Source organism: Motacilla alba, chromosome 2 (genome assembly GCF_015832195.1).
Source record: "Motacilla alba alba isolate MOTALB_02 chromosome 2, Motacilla_alba_V1.0_pri, whole genome shotgun sequence".
In the NCBI taxonomy this organism is placed as follows: domain Eukaryota; kingdom Metazoa; phylum Chordata; class Aves; order Passeriformes; family Motacillidae; genus Motacilla; species Motacilla alba.
The window spans coordinates 106,301,806-106,319,396 of record NC_052017.1 but is presented as its reverse complement, the minus strand read 5'-3'; the positions used below and the strand labels follow the sequence as shown (position 1 = coordinate 106,319,396).

Sequence of the window (17,591 nt, the reverse complement as noted above, 5' to 3'; positions counted from 1 at the left end):
CTACCTTTTTGGAAAAGATAGGAAGCAGAAGGAACTGAATGAATATTGAAGAAACTATGTTCTTATGGGTGCATTTCTTTTTGTCTATGGTAAACTACTTAGGTTGAAAAAAAATTTCAAGTGTTGCCAGTTTTTGACTTTTCGGGGGGAAGATATAGGCATAATTTTTCTGAAGCCTGAAACTTGCATGGAAGTTCCGCTTTTTTTTATGTTGAACAGATCTTTCACACTCAGGGAATATTTAATCGTGGAATTAATACATTTTATAAGTAAGAATCAAGCAATTGTAGCTTGGTCATATCAGAAACTCTGTTTGGTATGTGTGGCCATTCCAGAGACTGTTTCTCATTTGTCAGATCGCTTTGCTGGGATTCCATTCCCATGCTAGAAGAGCTTGACACAAGGTTGTCAAATTCCCAGTGTCTATTGAATGAGCATTATATGTTTCCTGTGGTAAGGGAGGAGAACAAGTTTACAACTGACTTTTACAGGACAAGATCATATTGACTCAGTCGCTTGCATACCAGTTGTCAAATCTGGTACTGAAATTTTTTAATGATAGTTTCATTTATATAACCTTGGAAAAAATTCCATTAAAATTTCAGAGCTCTTTCACTTACAAGCAAATATGAAGATATGGAAAGAGTAGAGATGAGACAGATGTAGATTCCGGTTGTATTGTTGTGCACATAAAGATAGGAACATCCAATGTTAGCTAAAATGTAAATATATTCAGGGTATGGCAGATCAGGATAAAGTGATTTCTGAGTTTGACTACCTTTTGTGAATGTTTTCCCATCTGTTCACTCCCATGTAAGCTGAGACTGTTAGGTTTCAGTACCTGGACTGTTTACAGTAGTCAGGATGTTATGTAAAAAGCAGGGCAGTCTCGGTGTTTTTTGAAATCTAGCCTATTAAAGGGAAATAAAATTGCCTCCTTGTTCTGAAATGCCATCGTGCTGTAGCTGCATTGTGTAGGATGTCTAGCTGTAGAAGATACTGTAGTTTTGTCATGAAAAACCAAAAGATATAAACAGCTACCACAGAACTTGTGCTTTCATCTTCTTTCCCTGGAGTAAAACATGAAAGGCAGTGTTGGTAACTAAGGAATTTTTTTCTATGACATTTTGTGTTACAGTTTTTTTAAAATGATACCTGAAATTGTGGTTCAGTTTGAGATGAGAAGTTTGTGGAGTAATAAAGTGGAGAAGCGTCTATTGTCTTTAATTTGCAGCCTGAATCATACATTAGAAGTAGCCAAAAGTTTTATATCCTCAAAGTCTTGTCTTTTGAGATAATGTTTAAACTTCTTCCAGTGTTAAAACACCTTTAAGATGGTGGTTCATTTGACTAAGGATGTCTGAATTGTAGCATTTGTCAAGTTAAATTGACCCTGCATTATAGTTTCTAAGATAGCTCACACAAGGCTTAAAACTGTCATTTCAAAAATAAGCTTTTTTTTTTCAAACGTGGAAAAACACCAATAAAGTTTTGGTGAGGGCTGCTGCAGTTTCTTGTTTGTTGTTACTTGATCGGAGATTCAAGAGCTGTGTTTTAGGGTGCTTGTAAATATCTGTGCCACAAATATTAGAAAACACTATAGAATCATTGAATGGTTTGGGTTGAAAGGGACCTGAAAGATCACATAGTTCCTGCCTCCCTGCCTGTGCTACAACTAGCCTAGGTTTCTCAGCCCCATCCATCCTGGTGACCAGAACACATGCAGGGATGGGCGTTCACAGCTTCTTTGGGCAACCTGTTCCAGTGCCTCCCCATCCTCACACTGAAGAATTTCCTCCTAATATCTATTCTATACCTATCCTCTTTCAATTTAAAACTAATGCCCCTTGTCCTGTCACTGTCTGCCTGTGTAAAAAGTCTGTCTCCCTCCCTTTTATAAAGCCCCCTTAAAATACTGGAAGGCCAAAGTGAGGTCTCTCTGCAGCATTCTCTGCTCCATGCTCTCTTAATGTTTCCTTATCTATCCCTCTGATAATCCTTGTGGCCTTCCTCTGGACTCCATCCAACAGGTCTGTGTCTTTCTGTGCTGGACACCCTAGAGCTGGATACAGCACTCTGCATGGGATCTCATCAGAGCAGAGTAGAGGGGAGGTTCACCTTGCTTGACCACCTATGTTTTTTCATGCAACCCAGGATACAGTTGGTTTTTTGGGCTGCAGGCCCACATTGGTAGATCAGACCCAGCTTTTCATCAATGCAAACCCTCAGGTTCTTCTCGGGGCTGCTCTCAGTGAGTTTCCCACTCTGTACTCATATGTAGGTTTGCCCCGACCCAGGTGCTGCACCTTGCACTTAGACTTGTTGAACTTCATGGGGTTCTCTTGGGCCCACTTCTCAAGTTTGTCCATATCCAAGTAGATAATGAATTAAGACTCTTAAGTGTTTTATTAAATTTTGGGATTTTATGTCATATTAAGTATTACACGATGAATAAATGTAGTTTTCTCTTAGGCTAGATTTTTCAAATGGAAGAATAAATTCAAAGTTCCCTCATCCCTCAAAACCACTGTATAAAATGGTTGTGTTCCATGAGGCAGTAGAGACCATGGTGGTTCTTTTAGGTATCTTTTTAATAAGAAGAGCCAAACTGGAAGGCAGCCAGGCCGTCTGTTATGAAGACAACACACAGCCTAATACAGGATAGTGAATTCTCATTGTGGCTCTACAAAGCGTTAATGAAGTTCTAATTTAAAAAGCAAACAGAAAATCTCTACATTGCACCACAGGGACCCAACACATTTTATCACATTGTATTGTGACTAATATTAATATTGTTAATTAACAAGCTTTCTTGAGATCTAGGAATATTATGGCAACAAGTTTCTATTTTCTGTCAAGACTGCCTAATGTTTCTCAGTACCTCCAAACAGAGGAGCAGTGAAATGGAATAATCTAAATTACCTACTCATTTAGAAGATCAGAAAAGGAAATGCATTTTGCCAATAATTCAAATAAGTACATCTGAATTTAACCCCTTTTTTTACTTTAAAGTCAGGACACAGAAACTTGCCATACTGAAGGACAGAAGCATAACTGGATCTTCTTAAGAGTGGCCAATATTTATCTTCAGAGGAAAATAAAGCTTAGGCCTCTTTATTTCTCAGTGAGAGATCACACAGTGGAGTTTTATGGGATTTAACTAATGCACTGTGAATTCAAACCATTAATTAATTTGTCATAACTTTCCTTCATAATTCTGCATAGACAGTATATAAGTGACTACATATTCCTTTGCCTGTATAAATCCATTGTCACTTGGCTGTATCTAGGTATTTTCCAGTACTGTAATTTCACACAGGACTTTCTGCTTGTGCTTCAGCACGTAGCTATTCAAAAATACTGAATGGAATGAAAAAATCTAAGCATACAGAAAGAAGGGATATCTTCCATTTTCTCCTTGGATGGCACTTAGTAGTGGCTAGTTTGATGTGTGATGTCATGGTTTGTTTTAGTTTTTAGTGAGGCTGCTAGTTTCTTGTTGTCTTTGAAGTTTATAAAATAAATTATTTTTTAAAAAGTCAAAGAAAGCTTAGGGTTTTGCCATCATAGACTGGGCAGTATGTGTGAAGTGGTTTGAATTAATATATTACAAAAATCTGTTGTTTAAAAAAGTTTAGCTCCTTGTCACAACTTTTTTCCTCCTCATGTTTTTGATACCGGAATAAGTTTTCTGAAGTGGTACTGCAGAGGAAGCACAGAGGCTGTTTTTTGTTAAATGTTGTATCAGTCTAATGTGCAATCTCATATAATGAAATTGTGTAATCATCATTTTCATTGCTGTGTGGTGTCAGTAGGGTGCTCTTTAACTGTCTGTTTTCATTACTGAAATTTGCATTTCTCCAAGTTCAGCCTTAATCAGATTTTGTCAGTTGGTAAAACATGGACAGTACTTGATCTCTCCTGGTCTCTTCCTGTGGTTCATTGAAACTTGGTGCAACTAGGTATGAAAGATTTTTTTGTTACAGATTGTTCGAGACTGTTCAGTGACAGGCAGAGCCTGTGTTCTGTGGGCCTTCTGCATATGCCTGTTGTGTAATTGCCTGTCTGGTTTGTGTGGTTTGTCTTTAGAGGCTAAACAAAATTGTTGATTTTGTGATAACAGCTGAGTGGTTTGCTGATGGAATATAACAGCAACTAGGTATGTGTATTGAAACTATGCTCTGAGAAGATCACAAATGTTAAATAATTTTTCTGACTTACCAAGGTTTCACCATCAGGTTTTCACCTACACTTTTTTTGAAGATATTTTTTAAAACAAAAAGTGGTGAAAGTGTTTCACATATCTTTGTGTATGTGTAAACTAATATCTATGGTTTTGAAGAAAAATCATCTAAAAAGCAACCTTATTTAGGTTGATTTCTGTTTTGTAGTTTGGCTGCTGAATTGTTCACCTACATTTGTATAGGTCCAGAAACCACAAACCCTTACTGGAGCAGTGGATATACAGAGCCTTTTTTGGTCCATTTTTAAAGGTTGAGTTTTCCGTGTTCTTTTGGAAAGGTTTAGTCACAAATCATTTTTGTGTATTTGACATTTTTGCTGCTTCTCCTTTTGCAGGTCCAATGATGCACCAGCAGCCTCCCTCCCAGCAATACAACATGCCACAGGCAGGTGGCCAGCATTACCAGGGGCAGCAGCCACCGATGGGAATGATGGGCCAAGTTAACCAAGGAAATCACATGATGGGGCAGAGACAGATTCCTCCATACAGGCCACCACAGCAAGGTAGGAATTCACTTCAGTATTTTGCATTGATTTTAAATAACTGTGTTTAAAACCATTTTACATCACTTTCTTGCTTACACCAAATTTCTATCAAGTCATTTGGTGTGACAGACTTTGTTTGCACACTCTTTTTGTTACCCATTTTAAGGGTGGTTCTTGCAGCAAGAGATTACTGCTATCACCATGAAATGTGAAGACAAGTTTATTTTCTTTTGGTTCTTTCTGAGATTATATGTTCTGAAATTGCGCATCTCAGATATGCTGATGCAGAATTTGATATTCTGATATTTAAATGATAGGTACAGAAAAGGAACAGAATACCTACTTGGTTCTGGATTCATTCAGTTATAAAAAAGGAACAATGTTCCACGATTTTGGTTCTCTTTTTTCTTTTTAGTCCTTTTCAACAAAGAATAATTTTATTTTTAACAACCTAGTCTGTTATACACATATTCCTAAAATGAGCTCAGAATGGAAGTTTGGTATATCTAATCTCAGTCTAGTGCAGCCAAACAACTGTTTGTTTGTATATGTAGATAGATACATTTACTTATTTTTTTAACTAAACCAGATTACATATGTTGTCTGTAATGCAACGATATGGGTGGGGAATACATTTGAGAAATATTTCTCATACTAAAATCAGAAATTAGCAGGCTTTATAACAGAGAAAACAAGTTATTTACGTATTGACTGGTTGTGGTTTTTCAGGCCCACCACAGCAGTACTCAGGCCAGGAAGACTATTATGGGGACCAATACAGTCATGGTGGACAAGGTCCTCCAGAAGGCATGAACCAGCAATATTACCCTGATGGTAATCTCTCATAAATGTTAACTTTCCCATTTTCTATACCTGCCCAATACTAATGTAGTCATATGCCCAAAATTAGGGGATGAGGCAAGAATAGTAATTGGATATCATACCTCACATTTAAAAAACTTTCAAATTCAGAATTGTTACTACAGTTTAAGTTACTACGACTAGTTAAATTTGCAACTTAAAGCATGTAATTTGTATTACTCCCATTTGAAACTCTTAAAAACAGTTTTAGTATTTCAAAAGAATGGAAATAATTTGTTTCTCTCAAAGAATGGAGAGTTCCTTAGCATATCTATTATGACTGAGATGAATTTAAACAGTCATAACTTTATTATCAATAAGAGAGGGGGCGATATCCTTTTATTAAAAATTTTACTGAACTGAAAAAACTTGCTAAACAGATGTGGGTTTTTTCTGTAAATACTTTTTAAACTTAGTGTTTAGTTTTCATCTAAGTCGCACAAATGTGTTATTGCTGACATGGTATGGGCCTTCAGTTTAACATTTATATAGGAATAAAGTGGTCCCTGCCCTGACGATATTGAAAACATGAATCCTCTTTAGATGTCCCCTCAATGCTTTCAAGACAAGACTGAAACTTTGAATTTCATAAATCTGTCCTCCTACCTCTTGGAATATGGAGTGCTGAAGACTATTGGATTGTGTTATAAGTTAGAAAAGTTGAAATTAACTTGTTTTCAGGCTGAGCAGAGACTGGGACAACAAAGATGCTAACTCTTGACTACTGTGATAACCATGTGTGCAACTTAATGGTATCTAATGAAGCTCAAGAAATGTGGTAGATGTTAATGTTTAAAAAATATATACAAAGCAAAGCTGTGTAATTGCCAAAGCAACTACTCACAGCAAATAAAGGGATGCAAGTCAGTTGTTTGAATTCGATTTCCGTCAAATTGTTTTTAAGGTACATCAAGCCTTATCTGTATAAGCTTACATGTGTTAATTTCTGGAGGTGTGTGTGCAGTGTTGTTTTACAAGTTGCATTAACTGGTAATTATTCAGATTTCATTTTGGAACACTTATGTATACACAAGAACACTAAATCGTTACAGGCAATTTACTCTAGTAAGGGCAGTTTGATGTTACCATCAACAGCTTTGTGGCAGCACAGATGACTTCTAGGATCTATTCCTTCGAAAGAGTCATCTTTATCCTTACCTCATTATTACTCTTATGTAGAATACAAGTAGAATATTTTAAGACCTGTTTTAATGGTTATGTATGCATGTAAGATTCAGTCAGTGATATATTATACAGTTGCAGACCTGATGACAAAACCATTGAGTTTCAGAACTGTTTCCTCCTTTCCTTACTTGTATCTAAAAATTTTATTCCAAATTTATACTATTTAATTTCAAATGTAAACAAAATTCTGGTATGTATTCCTGACCAAGTTAGCAATGAGATATATTTTGATCATCTATAATACAAAATATATGTGTGCTAAAAACAACAACAGGTGGGGTGCTTACTGCATGTATTGGTTTCTTAATCAGAGATGCCTGTAGTCTTTGAGTAAAAAGGTTTGTAATGAATCTGCTCAGGACTGGAATGTAAGAGGAAAAGTTTTCTGAAGACTTTAAATAGGAATTCTGTTTGTAGGGAAAACCTTGAGAGTGTTGTATTTCTGTCATTCAAAACCAGAATTTAATGTAGATGATGGTTCATAACTTCACTGAACTTTATTTGTTATATTTCACACTGCTTTTAGCATATGCTTTTGAATTGGAGATCAGCAGAACAGGTGTTAGACAAAGTATGATAATTGCTTTCTTTGTTCATTCTAATTTAATTCAGGTTATTTACATGTGAAAGGCCTAAATGCTTTCATTTTTTTTTTTGAGTGAAAGATGAAGTACTCTCCCCCCTCCGACTCCCCCAACAAGGATTGTTGGAAGGTTAAGACCATCCCTTACTGTGATGTTTCTAGAACTACTGCATTAAGCCTTTTTTCTCCCCTGTCACATGTTAATTCAATATGAAAGGAAATCATATTACTAAGTCTTTGGCTAATACAATTGAAAATTCTTTTTCATGTATATCCAGTTAAATTTTTTTTTCATTTTTCTGAGAAATGAAATATTTTTAGGGTTTTCACTCAGAGGCCATTAACGTTTCTTCCTGTCTCTTGTCGAATTGATGTAGGTCATAATGATTACGGTTATCAGCAACCGTCGTATCCTGAACAAGGCTACGATAGGCCTTATGAGGATTCCTCACAACATTACTACGAAGGAGGTATCTATATACCTTCACACACATACGCACATACATTCCCTTTCCTCCCCCACCCTCAACGGGAACAGAAATTCTTGCACAACACAACTTATACCCATGCAAAGCTCTTGTAGAATACTAGTTGCTGGCTGTCTTGGAAATGGCAGGGAACTTGGAGCCTTCAGAATAATTTCTTGCAAACACCTTAAATATATAACCACAATTTGCCATTCTAACAACAGTAAAATGACTAAAACACTCTAGAGATTTTTTTTTTTACCTCAATGGATATTTTTATTTTAACATAAATTTGTTGGTTCAGTTATATATCTTTTTGTGTGTGTATATATTTTGTATAATTATAGTGCCGTTAGGAAACAGCTTGCTGATCTTGTGTAGCTAGTCTGTGCTCTTGTAGCTGTCCTTAATTTTGTCTTTTTTTTATTTTTATTTTATTTAGCATAGTCATGATCTTATGACTGTGATGTTCCAGTAAATGTAATGCTCGTTTGGCAGAGATGCTGAAAATGCTGCAGTTCAACTTTGCAAAATTGGCTTTAACTGCAGTTTGTTTGGCCGAGTTCCTTCTGTTTGGTTTGAGTTTTCTTTGTTTTGTTCAGTTTTTGAAATCAATATTGCATTTTCATTTTGTTCTTGTGTTGTTGGCTGTGCATCTTAGAAGGAAAAAAAAAATAAAATAGGTATCTTTATGAGTTTTTGCTTTCTTGCAATGATCTTACAGGAAACTCGCAATATGGTCAGCAGCAAGATGCATATCAAGGACCACCCCAACAGCAGGGTTATCCACCACAGCAACAGCAATATCCCGGCCAACAAGGCTATCCAGGACAACAGCAGGGTTATGGTAAGAGCCTGAGGACAAACACAGCTGTCACAGAAAGGACTAAGAGAGACCTATGTTGTGTGCTACTCCATCCCTGTTCGACTATGTCCAGAGGCCAGGCTTGGACAGAACAGCTCTGTGCCTGCAGTTTCACTGGGCTGAGACAAGAAAACGTAGAAGGCAGCGCCTTTTGGGAGTTAGATCTGTTGGCAGTCTAGGAGACTGTGGAAGCACAGAAAACCAAGGGTGACTAAACAGCATTGCAATGGGTGTCTGTAATTTAGAAGGACCCAGAAAGTTACTGGTCTTTTCTGTCTTCTGTAGGTAAATGTTCTCACAAAGATGACAAAGAACCACTTTCAGCTGTGGATTTGCCAGTTAAAACAGTCTTTTAAAAACTGGTTTCAAACTTCATTCAACATACATGAATCATTATTTTCAAATTCTTGTACTGATCAGTAGAGAAACGACTGTAAGCATTGACAGCACGCCTTTAAAGAAACTGCCTTATGAATTTGCACTAGTAGTCAAAACTTTCTGTTACATGGCAGGAATGAGAAATCCTCTGCCACAAGTCCCTGGATTCAAGGAAAATCTCCCAAAAAGGAAACTAAAAGCAGTAGAATGTAATTTTGGTGCCGTTCTTCTAAGATTTATTTGCTTGCACTGTAAAGCAATATACGTGAATTTATGACAGAAGAAGGAATCCCTGAAATTCCATAAATTCCATGTATTTTAGCTTTCAGCTCTTTTGCAGGCTTAAATGCTAAAGCTTTCAGCATTGTGTGTATGTGAGGAAATGCGCGGGTAATTTGTTTGCCATGTAGATAAGATGTCAGATTCACGTGAAATCCAGTTATGTTGAGAGAGTTAAGTTTTAAGAGGATCCACTGAGATTTACCAAGTTCTTCTGGTGTTTATGGATGAATTGATAGTTCTGAAGTAATACTTGTACCTACATTCTACTAAACATAATATAGGAACAGACTAAAGGTCAGAGTAGAGGTGCGTGTAGATCACTGCTCTGAACATTGTAAGTAAAGAAATAAAACCTGATTTTGGGTTAGGAAATACTAGAAGAAAAGGGATTAGGAAATCTTTTGGCACCACTTACCCAACATAATTTGTAAAACAAAATAACATATTTTTCAGTTTCTGGTTTTTAGCAGGAATTGTTACTGAAGTCCCATTTTTTTTCTGTGAAATGTGTCAATGGATATTTAGAATTCAGCTATAAAGAATTACCATGAATAAATAAACCCATGTTCATTTATCAGATGAACACAGCACTTTTAGGATGTCGTATTCTTGCTCAATTTAATATTTAATTGCTTTCTAATTTTCAGAAATAAATCAATACCTCAGACATTATTATCAATCTTTAAGGTTTTGTTTCACTGTGGAAAGGTGAAACTGCATAGTTCAAGGGGATTTGAGGCCTGAGGAGAATGGTAATAGCTTATGGAGCTTTTCTTCTCCAGGTCATCTTTTCACTGTCTTACAGGTCCAGAATTACTGAAGGAGTTACCAGCTGATGTCATCTTAATGTCCAATGCCTGTAGCTCAAACTAGCCCTCTCTAGCACTGAATCACTGTTGCTAGAAACACATCTGTTTCTTCTGAAGGGAGGGAAACAAAAGTGTTGGTTTGTTTAAAAGAAAAGCCCTTCTGAAAAGCTGCAGATCTTCAGCTCTGAAAAATAGAGATGCAGTTTTTAAGGAGTGTTGTTGAAAATGCTAACAGATCCACTGCAGAGGATTCATAGGGAGTGCCAGTGAAATAAAGAGTACATCTCTCCCAGTGCTGGAGGAGATGGGGATAATTTTGTTTGGAAGATGACTGCACTGCCTGATGGTGTTAACGTGCAGCTTCAAGTGGTAGACAGGCCAAGTCCCTGTGAATAGTAACAGAGAGTTATACTTGCAAAAGAACTACTTGTTTTACAGACAAAAAATACTAGAGTCCAAGTTTTGGGTTTTTTCTGAACTTTTTCTGGAAAGTTAATATTACCAAAGAAGTATGGAGTAGAGGGTGCTTTTTTCCATCTCACAATACCTTTTACTGCTTGTCACATCTCGTGTTTTGTACATACATAACTTGCTTGCCTGACACCCCATTGCCTGCTGTGGTGTGAGACTTCACTTTCTGGCAGCACAGTACTGCTGGTCTCTTCAAAAAGTCCAGCTGTTAAACATAGCTGATTATCTGGCTGCTCTTGGCATTAGAAAATTCTGGAACTCAAGCGGCATACATAAGGAGACTGCCTTCCTAAATCCTGGAAAGGGCTCATGTTTAAAATTTCTTGCCTTGTTCTTCTCTGTCCTGTACGTGGAACTACATGCATTGATATTAAATAATGAATATATAAATAAAAGTAAATGTTTCTATGGTTGGAGCACAGGCCTTGGCAGCCAAGGTGCTTTCCAGGGGGAGGGGGATGGGGCGCTCAAAAGACCTAATTGAATAGTAGTGGTATTTCTTAGTCCTGGTTAGCTGCAAAATGCAGTGTTTTTCCTGTTCTCTTCTTTCCAACATCTTAAGAACTTTTTTTTTTTCTTCTTCTTCTTTTTTTTTTTTTTTTTTTTTTTTTAATTTAATGATCCCCAGGTCCTTCCCAGAGTGGTCCAGGACCCCAGTATCCCAATTATCCACAGGGACAAGGACAGCAGTATGGGGGATACAGACCCACGCAGCCTGGGCCACCACAACCACCACAGCAGAGGCCTTACGGATATGACCAGGTATTCTTCCATTTGATGAGAAAGTTGGGATTCTTACACACTCAGTTGATAATCTTAGATTCTGGACATTTAAATTAATAAATTTTAGGACATGGTCTTTCAGGTATGTATGTACAATTCTCATGGAGTTTATTTCTTGGTGAGTTACCAAGAATCATTTGTATGGAATTGTGATTAGTCATTCTCTCCTGAGTTTGCTAAGTTTTAATGGAGTTTGGCAAAGTGAAGCCTTCCCAGCAGTATTTTTGGATGTTAAAAATGAAGGTAATGTGTTTCATAGCATTATGGTGAATGACTAATATGAAAGATGAGGTTTCTAAATCTCATGGTGGATCATTTTCCCTTGCTTCTTGCAATAGAAATGGTTGAATTTGTTTTCCACAAACACAAATCCTAATCATAATCTTCCTCTTCAGTTGCAAAAGCACCTGAGGCATGCAGCTGAGGTCTTTCAGCTGCAGAGCTTATGGGAAGGCATGAACTTGTTTTTGCACAGATTTTATCTGAGCAGTATAAAGGGGTAGTGAACATGGGAAAGAAGTGACCTGAAAATCAACTGCTTCATTCCTATCACTGCTAAGACAAGATAAAAACAAACAAACAATTGCCACCAAAACTTCAGGCTGGAGTTGTAGTGAAGGGCTCATGTAAAAAAGCTGTCTTAAAATTAAAGGATGAAAGAGGTTTTGTTCCTGTAAAAGGTACTAACTTGTAAAAATCCAAACTTTTTACTATGAACCATTCAGAAACATCATTAAAATGGACACTATTACTTTCCTTGGTATATATGTTAGGATTAAGTAAATAATAAAGTTGAGGTTCTAATGTTTAAATAAAATCCTGTTATGTCAGTAGAAGATCAGTTGAACTTTCAAGAAAAACTTCTCTGAGGAAGTGAGAATTGTGCACAATTTTGAAGAACAGTTGGCTTTCTTTCTAGAGAAAGTAGAAAAGACAAGGAAGAAGGAACAAATTCTCTGTGTGGTAGTTTAGAGATGCAGTTACTTTTAATTATTTAACAGATAAAATGTTTATGCACTGAACCAGTAGCTTCCTCTGAAAACAATAAACTACAGGAGAATTCTTTGCTTATGGCCAGTATAGGGTCAAGGAAACTTAATCACAATTTGCTGAGTTTTTTCTGGCTTTCCTTGCAGTAGAGGTGGATAATTCTCTCTTTTGATAGGCTGTGGTCCTCCAGTTTGTGCACTTGTAAGTTCCGTGGGGAAACTCAATTACAGAAGACCTCTTTTTCATACTGGCCATTCCCATAGGAATTATGCTGCTTAAATTCTCATCTGTCAGCTATTGTGAAACTCTTTCTTTGTGACTGATTGTTATATTATAATGGAACATAACTCACATTGCAACATAAAACTAAAATGTAAAATACTGCCTTGTTGTGGTAGTAGTTTACATGGAACGGTGGCAGGATCAGTTTGGAGCATGTTCCTTTCCTAGCACAGTACTTCTTTCTGCAAGCCTTGAACCCTGTGGTGAAGGATCATGATAAGCTTATATGATGCTTTCACCTCTGTCCACCTGTGCAGTACATGACATTCTGTCAAAAGAAATAGAGCATATCAATAAGGGTGGTAATTCTGTGTATCTGATCTGTGGAATAATTGCCTCCTGTAGGATATGTGGACTAGTTGTTCATGTTCACCAGAGGATGTGCCTTGGTTTTGAAATACATGTACCATTATTTTGTCATGCTTGATAGATTAATAATTTTAGCTCCTTCTGTGTCATGGTTAGTTTCCTAAATTACTTTGAATTTCGGTGACCTTGACTTTTTGAAATAATCTTCAAAGTTTAGGTAGGAAGTAATCCCCATATTATTTTTTTTATGATGTTCTGCTAATTTCACAGCAGCCTACTGAATATAAAGGTATACTCTTTTGATCAAATTAAGTTCCTGGGCTTAAATTCATGTCTTTGGTCTTACTTCTACATTAGAGCACAAAATATTTTTAGTGAGATGAAACTCTACTGGTTACTCCTATCAGTATACCGTTTACTCGTATTTGTTTCCATCTCTTAATATCATGGTTTATTTGGATGGTCTTCCAATTTCAGCTTTAAATGCAGGAAAATATGCCTTGTGGTCTAATTATGCATTTTGAATTTTTTTTTTTTTAGGGTCAATATGGAAATTATCAACAGTGAAAAAGTACTCACATTCCGGTAGGCAAAATCTATTAGCAGCCATATTGTCTCCTCAGCACTGTGGACATCTTCCCGAGATGAGAACCTCCCATTCCATCTAGATTTTGGAAAAATCTTGTGGCTGTTTTATGGTATACAGTCTTTATGGGTTAATTGTTAAAGACTGTAGATTCTCCGAAACTAGTTTCACATCTCTACTCTAGATGGCAATATTGGACAGAAAATCTGTGACATAACAATTTGCAGTGAGTCGAGAACTGTATGTCAAATATACTGTTACAGACTGAGAGGTGCGAACAGCTTTGTATGTTTATGAAGGTTATGGGAATTTAATATTTTTTCCACAGATTTTTTTTTGTAGGGGGAAAGGGGAAATGCACACTTTTTACAGCAGCAATATTTTGTATATTATGTTTTACATGTGGTGAATATGCAAGACAGTACACTACTCGCTGGGCAGGATAACAAATCTACTGTTAAAATGGGTATGGGCATGGTAAATGCTTGATTGTATTAGTCTCGAAATGGTGTACAATAAAGATAACAGTGAAAAGATGGAGAGCATTCTATGTCACTGATGGGTTCACATACAAAGATTGAGAATCCCAGTTATCTAAATGGGAACATAATTAAGGACAGTGTAATATAGTCTTGTGCAAAGATAAATTTTTTAAGCTTTCCAATTTTTCTGAGTGAAGCGGTTTTGTAAAAATTGTTTCTAACATAGTTTGACAATTTTTTGCAACATTTTTTGGGTAACAAGATAAACGTTTGGGTTTTATTTCTCAAGTGTTTTGTCAGAGCTTTGCATAAGCAAGCTGTAATCCTTCTTAATAATTGCAATAACAAAGAAAATGACAAGTGTTAATTTTACTTGGCTTGAGTATGCAAAGAACTTGAAAAAGAATATGGAGAACAGGACTGTATTGTATAAGTGTATTTTAACCTTTAGTTGAATAATTTGTATGTATCGAAATAGCCTAGAGGACTTTGTAAAACCTATCTAAACTTTTGTCATGGTTTAGGAATGGTGTCCCACAATTTTAGTCTTCCCACTGACACACTCCAAGCCACATGCTGCTCACTTGCTCCCCACTCTCCCTCCCCTTCCCTTGTGGCAGGTTGGAGAGGAGAATCAGAGGCACAAAAGGTAAAGATCACGGCTTGAGAGAACTGTTTACTGGAAACAGCAAAATGAAAATGAAGGTAACGGCAGCAATGCGAGTGCCAGAGGGTGCAAGAAAGAGGTGAAGGCTTCACACGTGGTTGATGCTCACCACACAGAGCCCGGTTCCACCCCATGCTACACTACCTGGAAGGGTCCCCTAGAAGGGTCCCCTGAAAATGAGGTGTCCCCTCCTGGCTACTGCAAAAATTAACCCTGTCCTGGCCGGAACCAGGACAACTTTCCTAACTGGGAGTTAATAACTTCAGAAAAGGGGCATTTTTATTTTTGCCCATTTTTCTTACTGGTTAACATGAGACCAAGGGGATGTTCTACCATTAAGTATAAAACCTGTTGATGAGGCAAATGCCAAATTTTGTTTGGAACTGCATTAATGCTTATAGTGTTGCATGTGAGAGAGGCAGTACCGTGGTCAGTAACAACAGTACACAAAAAAATTGGTTTTGAAACTGCCCTACTACTGTGTATCAGATAAATAAATGGATATTCTATTCTGCAGAAATACATGCATTCAAGAATCCCTTGCAACTTTTATAAATGATAAAACCTAAAATTAACCCAGGAGTAAAATAATATTTTGTGGTTTTTCAGTTTGCAATCAATGTTCGGGGGATAAAAAACAACTCGTGTTCATAGTATGTGTGACATTATAAATGGAAGACAAGATTTTAAATTTGTGCATCCTTTTTAAAAGGAAAACAGTTTTCTTAAAGTCAATCGAAAATACACATCAAGATTTGAACAGATATGGCATGAGGAACATTATGAATTAAAATCTTGTAGGTTCTGTGCCAATTTTCCACCACTGTGTACTTCATTGCTATTTAAAACTGTACTCCATCAATTCTAACGGAAGAATAAATTATTTGTGATTTTAATTTTCTCATTTGTTTCTTTAAATTAGATCCCTATCACTCTGATGTCTCATCTGGAGACTCTGCTGTGGGTTTTGATTTTAAAGATGTTTGGCCAGAATAACCAGACCTTATTTGCAGTCTAGGACTTTATCAAAATTCTCTTGCCATAGCCAAGTTAATTAGAATTAACTGTTCAGTAATCAGCATGTTGTGTAGGTTGTTTGTTAAGAAATTCTTTCTCTGAAAATGAAGGTCCATGAGGCTATAATCAAGATGACTGAATTAGATAAATGAGTTGACGAGGCAAAAATGTGTTGAACCCAACCTGGTATAGATACGTTATCTCATTTGAAATAGGCTCAACTGACATTAAGAAATAATTTGTCTTGCCAACCCATCTTCTGTTGTCTTATTCTCCTTTTTAATGGAAACTAAAATTGCAGTTTTAATAAGCAGAATTTCCTCCAGGGTTTCCCTCCTAGAGACTACTGCATTTGCAAGGTTTAATTGTTTTATAACAGTCCTGTTTCGTAAAACTTTTTAATTGGTGGTGACAAAAATTACCTTATTCCTCTGATACTATGCCAAAAGAACAACTTGAGAGGAGCTAGCTCCATGCAGAAGTATTTCTACTAAAACTATATATTAAAAAGGAACATGTGTTCCCTAAACAAAAGAAGCAGAAGTACATGACAGGGCCAGGAGAAAATGGCAAGATACAAAGTTCATTTTAGTAATTCTTCTTTATTAAATAAAATCCAGCCAACAGGAAACTAGTGAAAAAGGTGTTGCAATTGGCATTTTACAGTCAGAATATAGAAAATAAGAGTGGGACTGACATAGCAAATCAAACACATGAGCAGAAATGATAAAAATGTTAAAAGAGTATAGAAGAGGGGTTAATACATTCAGTGACTTTTAGTTATCATAGGGTTATGATTTTTGCTGTTGCATTTTTTCTGTATTCAGGCTGTTGTATGTCCTTTTCTGCTCTGTGAATGACTCGCAGAAGGGAGAAGCTGGCTCCTTGTTTCAGTTGAAATTGACTTCACAATGTATGCCATAAGAGAGCAAATGTGCTGCTTTTATAGGCTAAATGTATCATTTTGCAAAAGACACACTTCCATTTTCAGACCTAAATTACTCTTAAAATGTGTAAAGTAATTGATTTTTCTTTTTGAGAAAATGCACTTGATTAAAGAGGGGTGAGGGCTTCCGTGCAAAAATATCGTTGTATTTCTACCGTTTTCACCACAGAGGATGCTAAAAGACTACAATGCAATAAAAAAACCCCAGATTTTAGATTTGAAAAGAATACTTAAATTTACAAAATTAAGAGAAACTTACTGCAGCAAGTCTAGGTGGAGTTCTGCCAGAAGCCCTGAAGAAGTTCAAAAAGAAAGTAGTGGGCTTTCCCTACAGGAACAAGAATTGCTGTATAATAAACCAGAAGCATAAGAGTGAAATCCTGTGAAATTAAAGCCAAACAAACCTTCTGACATGAATAGATACCTGGATAAAGTAGTAAGTAAAAAAACCCAAACAACCTAAACTAAATATGTTCATTTAAAAAAAAGATACAAAACAATAAAAGCTGACTCTCAGTCTGGTAGAGTTGTAGTAACAACTTATAGCACAGTCTGATGGAATTGATCTTTATGTTCACAAAAACCTGAAGTTCTTTGAGAAGCTGCTATCATTAAAAAAAAAGCATGAAGTAAGGTTGACTGTGAAGCACTAGGAATGGGATAAGACAGCAAAAAGGTAATAGGAATAAATGCTAAGTATCACAAGTGATAGAGATTGGTGGTAAGTTATGCTGGAGCTCTCTAGGGATCACTGATTAACACTTAAAAATAAATTGGAGAAAAGAGTATGTATTTCAACAGCAACATGAGGTGGAAGTGCTGCTACTTAGATTATGCAGGACTTAAAACTAGAAATGCAATGGAACATACATAGCAGAACTTAAGAAATTACTGATGTTT

The 17,591-nt window shown here is 36.5% G+C and overlaps 1 protein-coding gene across 3 annotated transcripts in view; it reads left to right on the top strand.

Annotated features, from left to right (window-relative positions):
* Positions 1-15,624, top strand: part of SS18 (SS18 subunit of BAF chromatin remodeling complex) — a 42,944-nt gene extending 27,320 nt beyond the window's left edge. Inside the window, exons 6-11 of one of the 3 annotated variants that reach the window (XM_038128003.1) lie at positions 4,579-4,746; positions 5,458-5,562; positions 7,735-7,827; positions 8,549-8,671; positions 11,258-11,391; positions 13,534-15,624. In XM_038128003.1, coding sequence (XP_037983931.1) covers positions 4,579-4,746; positions 5,458-5,562; positions 7,735-7,827; positions 8,549-8,671; positions 11,258-11,391; positions 13,534-13,560 — 650 coding nt within the window. In that variant the 3' untranslated portion in view covers positions 13,561-15,624. The remainder of the gene's footprint in view (positions 1-4,578; positions 4,747-5,457; positions 5,563-7,734; positions 7,828-8,548; positions 8,672-11,257; positions 11,392-13,533) is intronic. The other 2 variants (XM_038128005.1, XM_038128006.1) reach the window with 2 other exon arrangements.
* Positions 15,625-17,591: the final 1,967 nt, after the last annotated feature.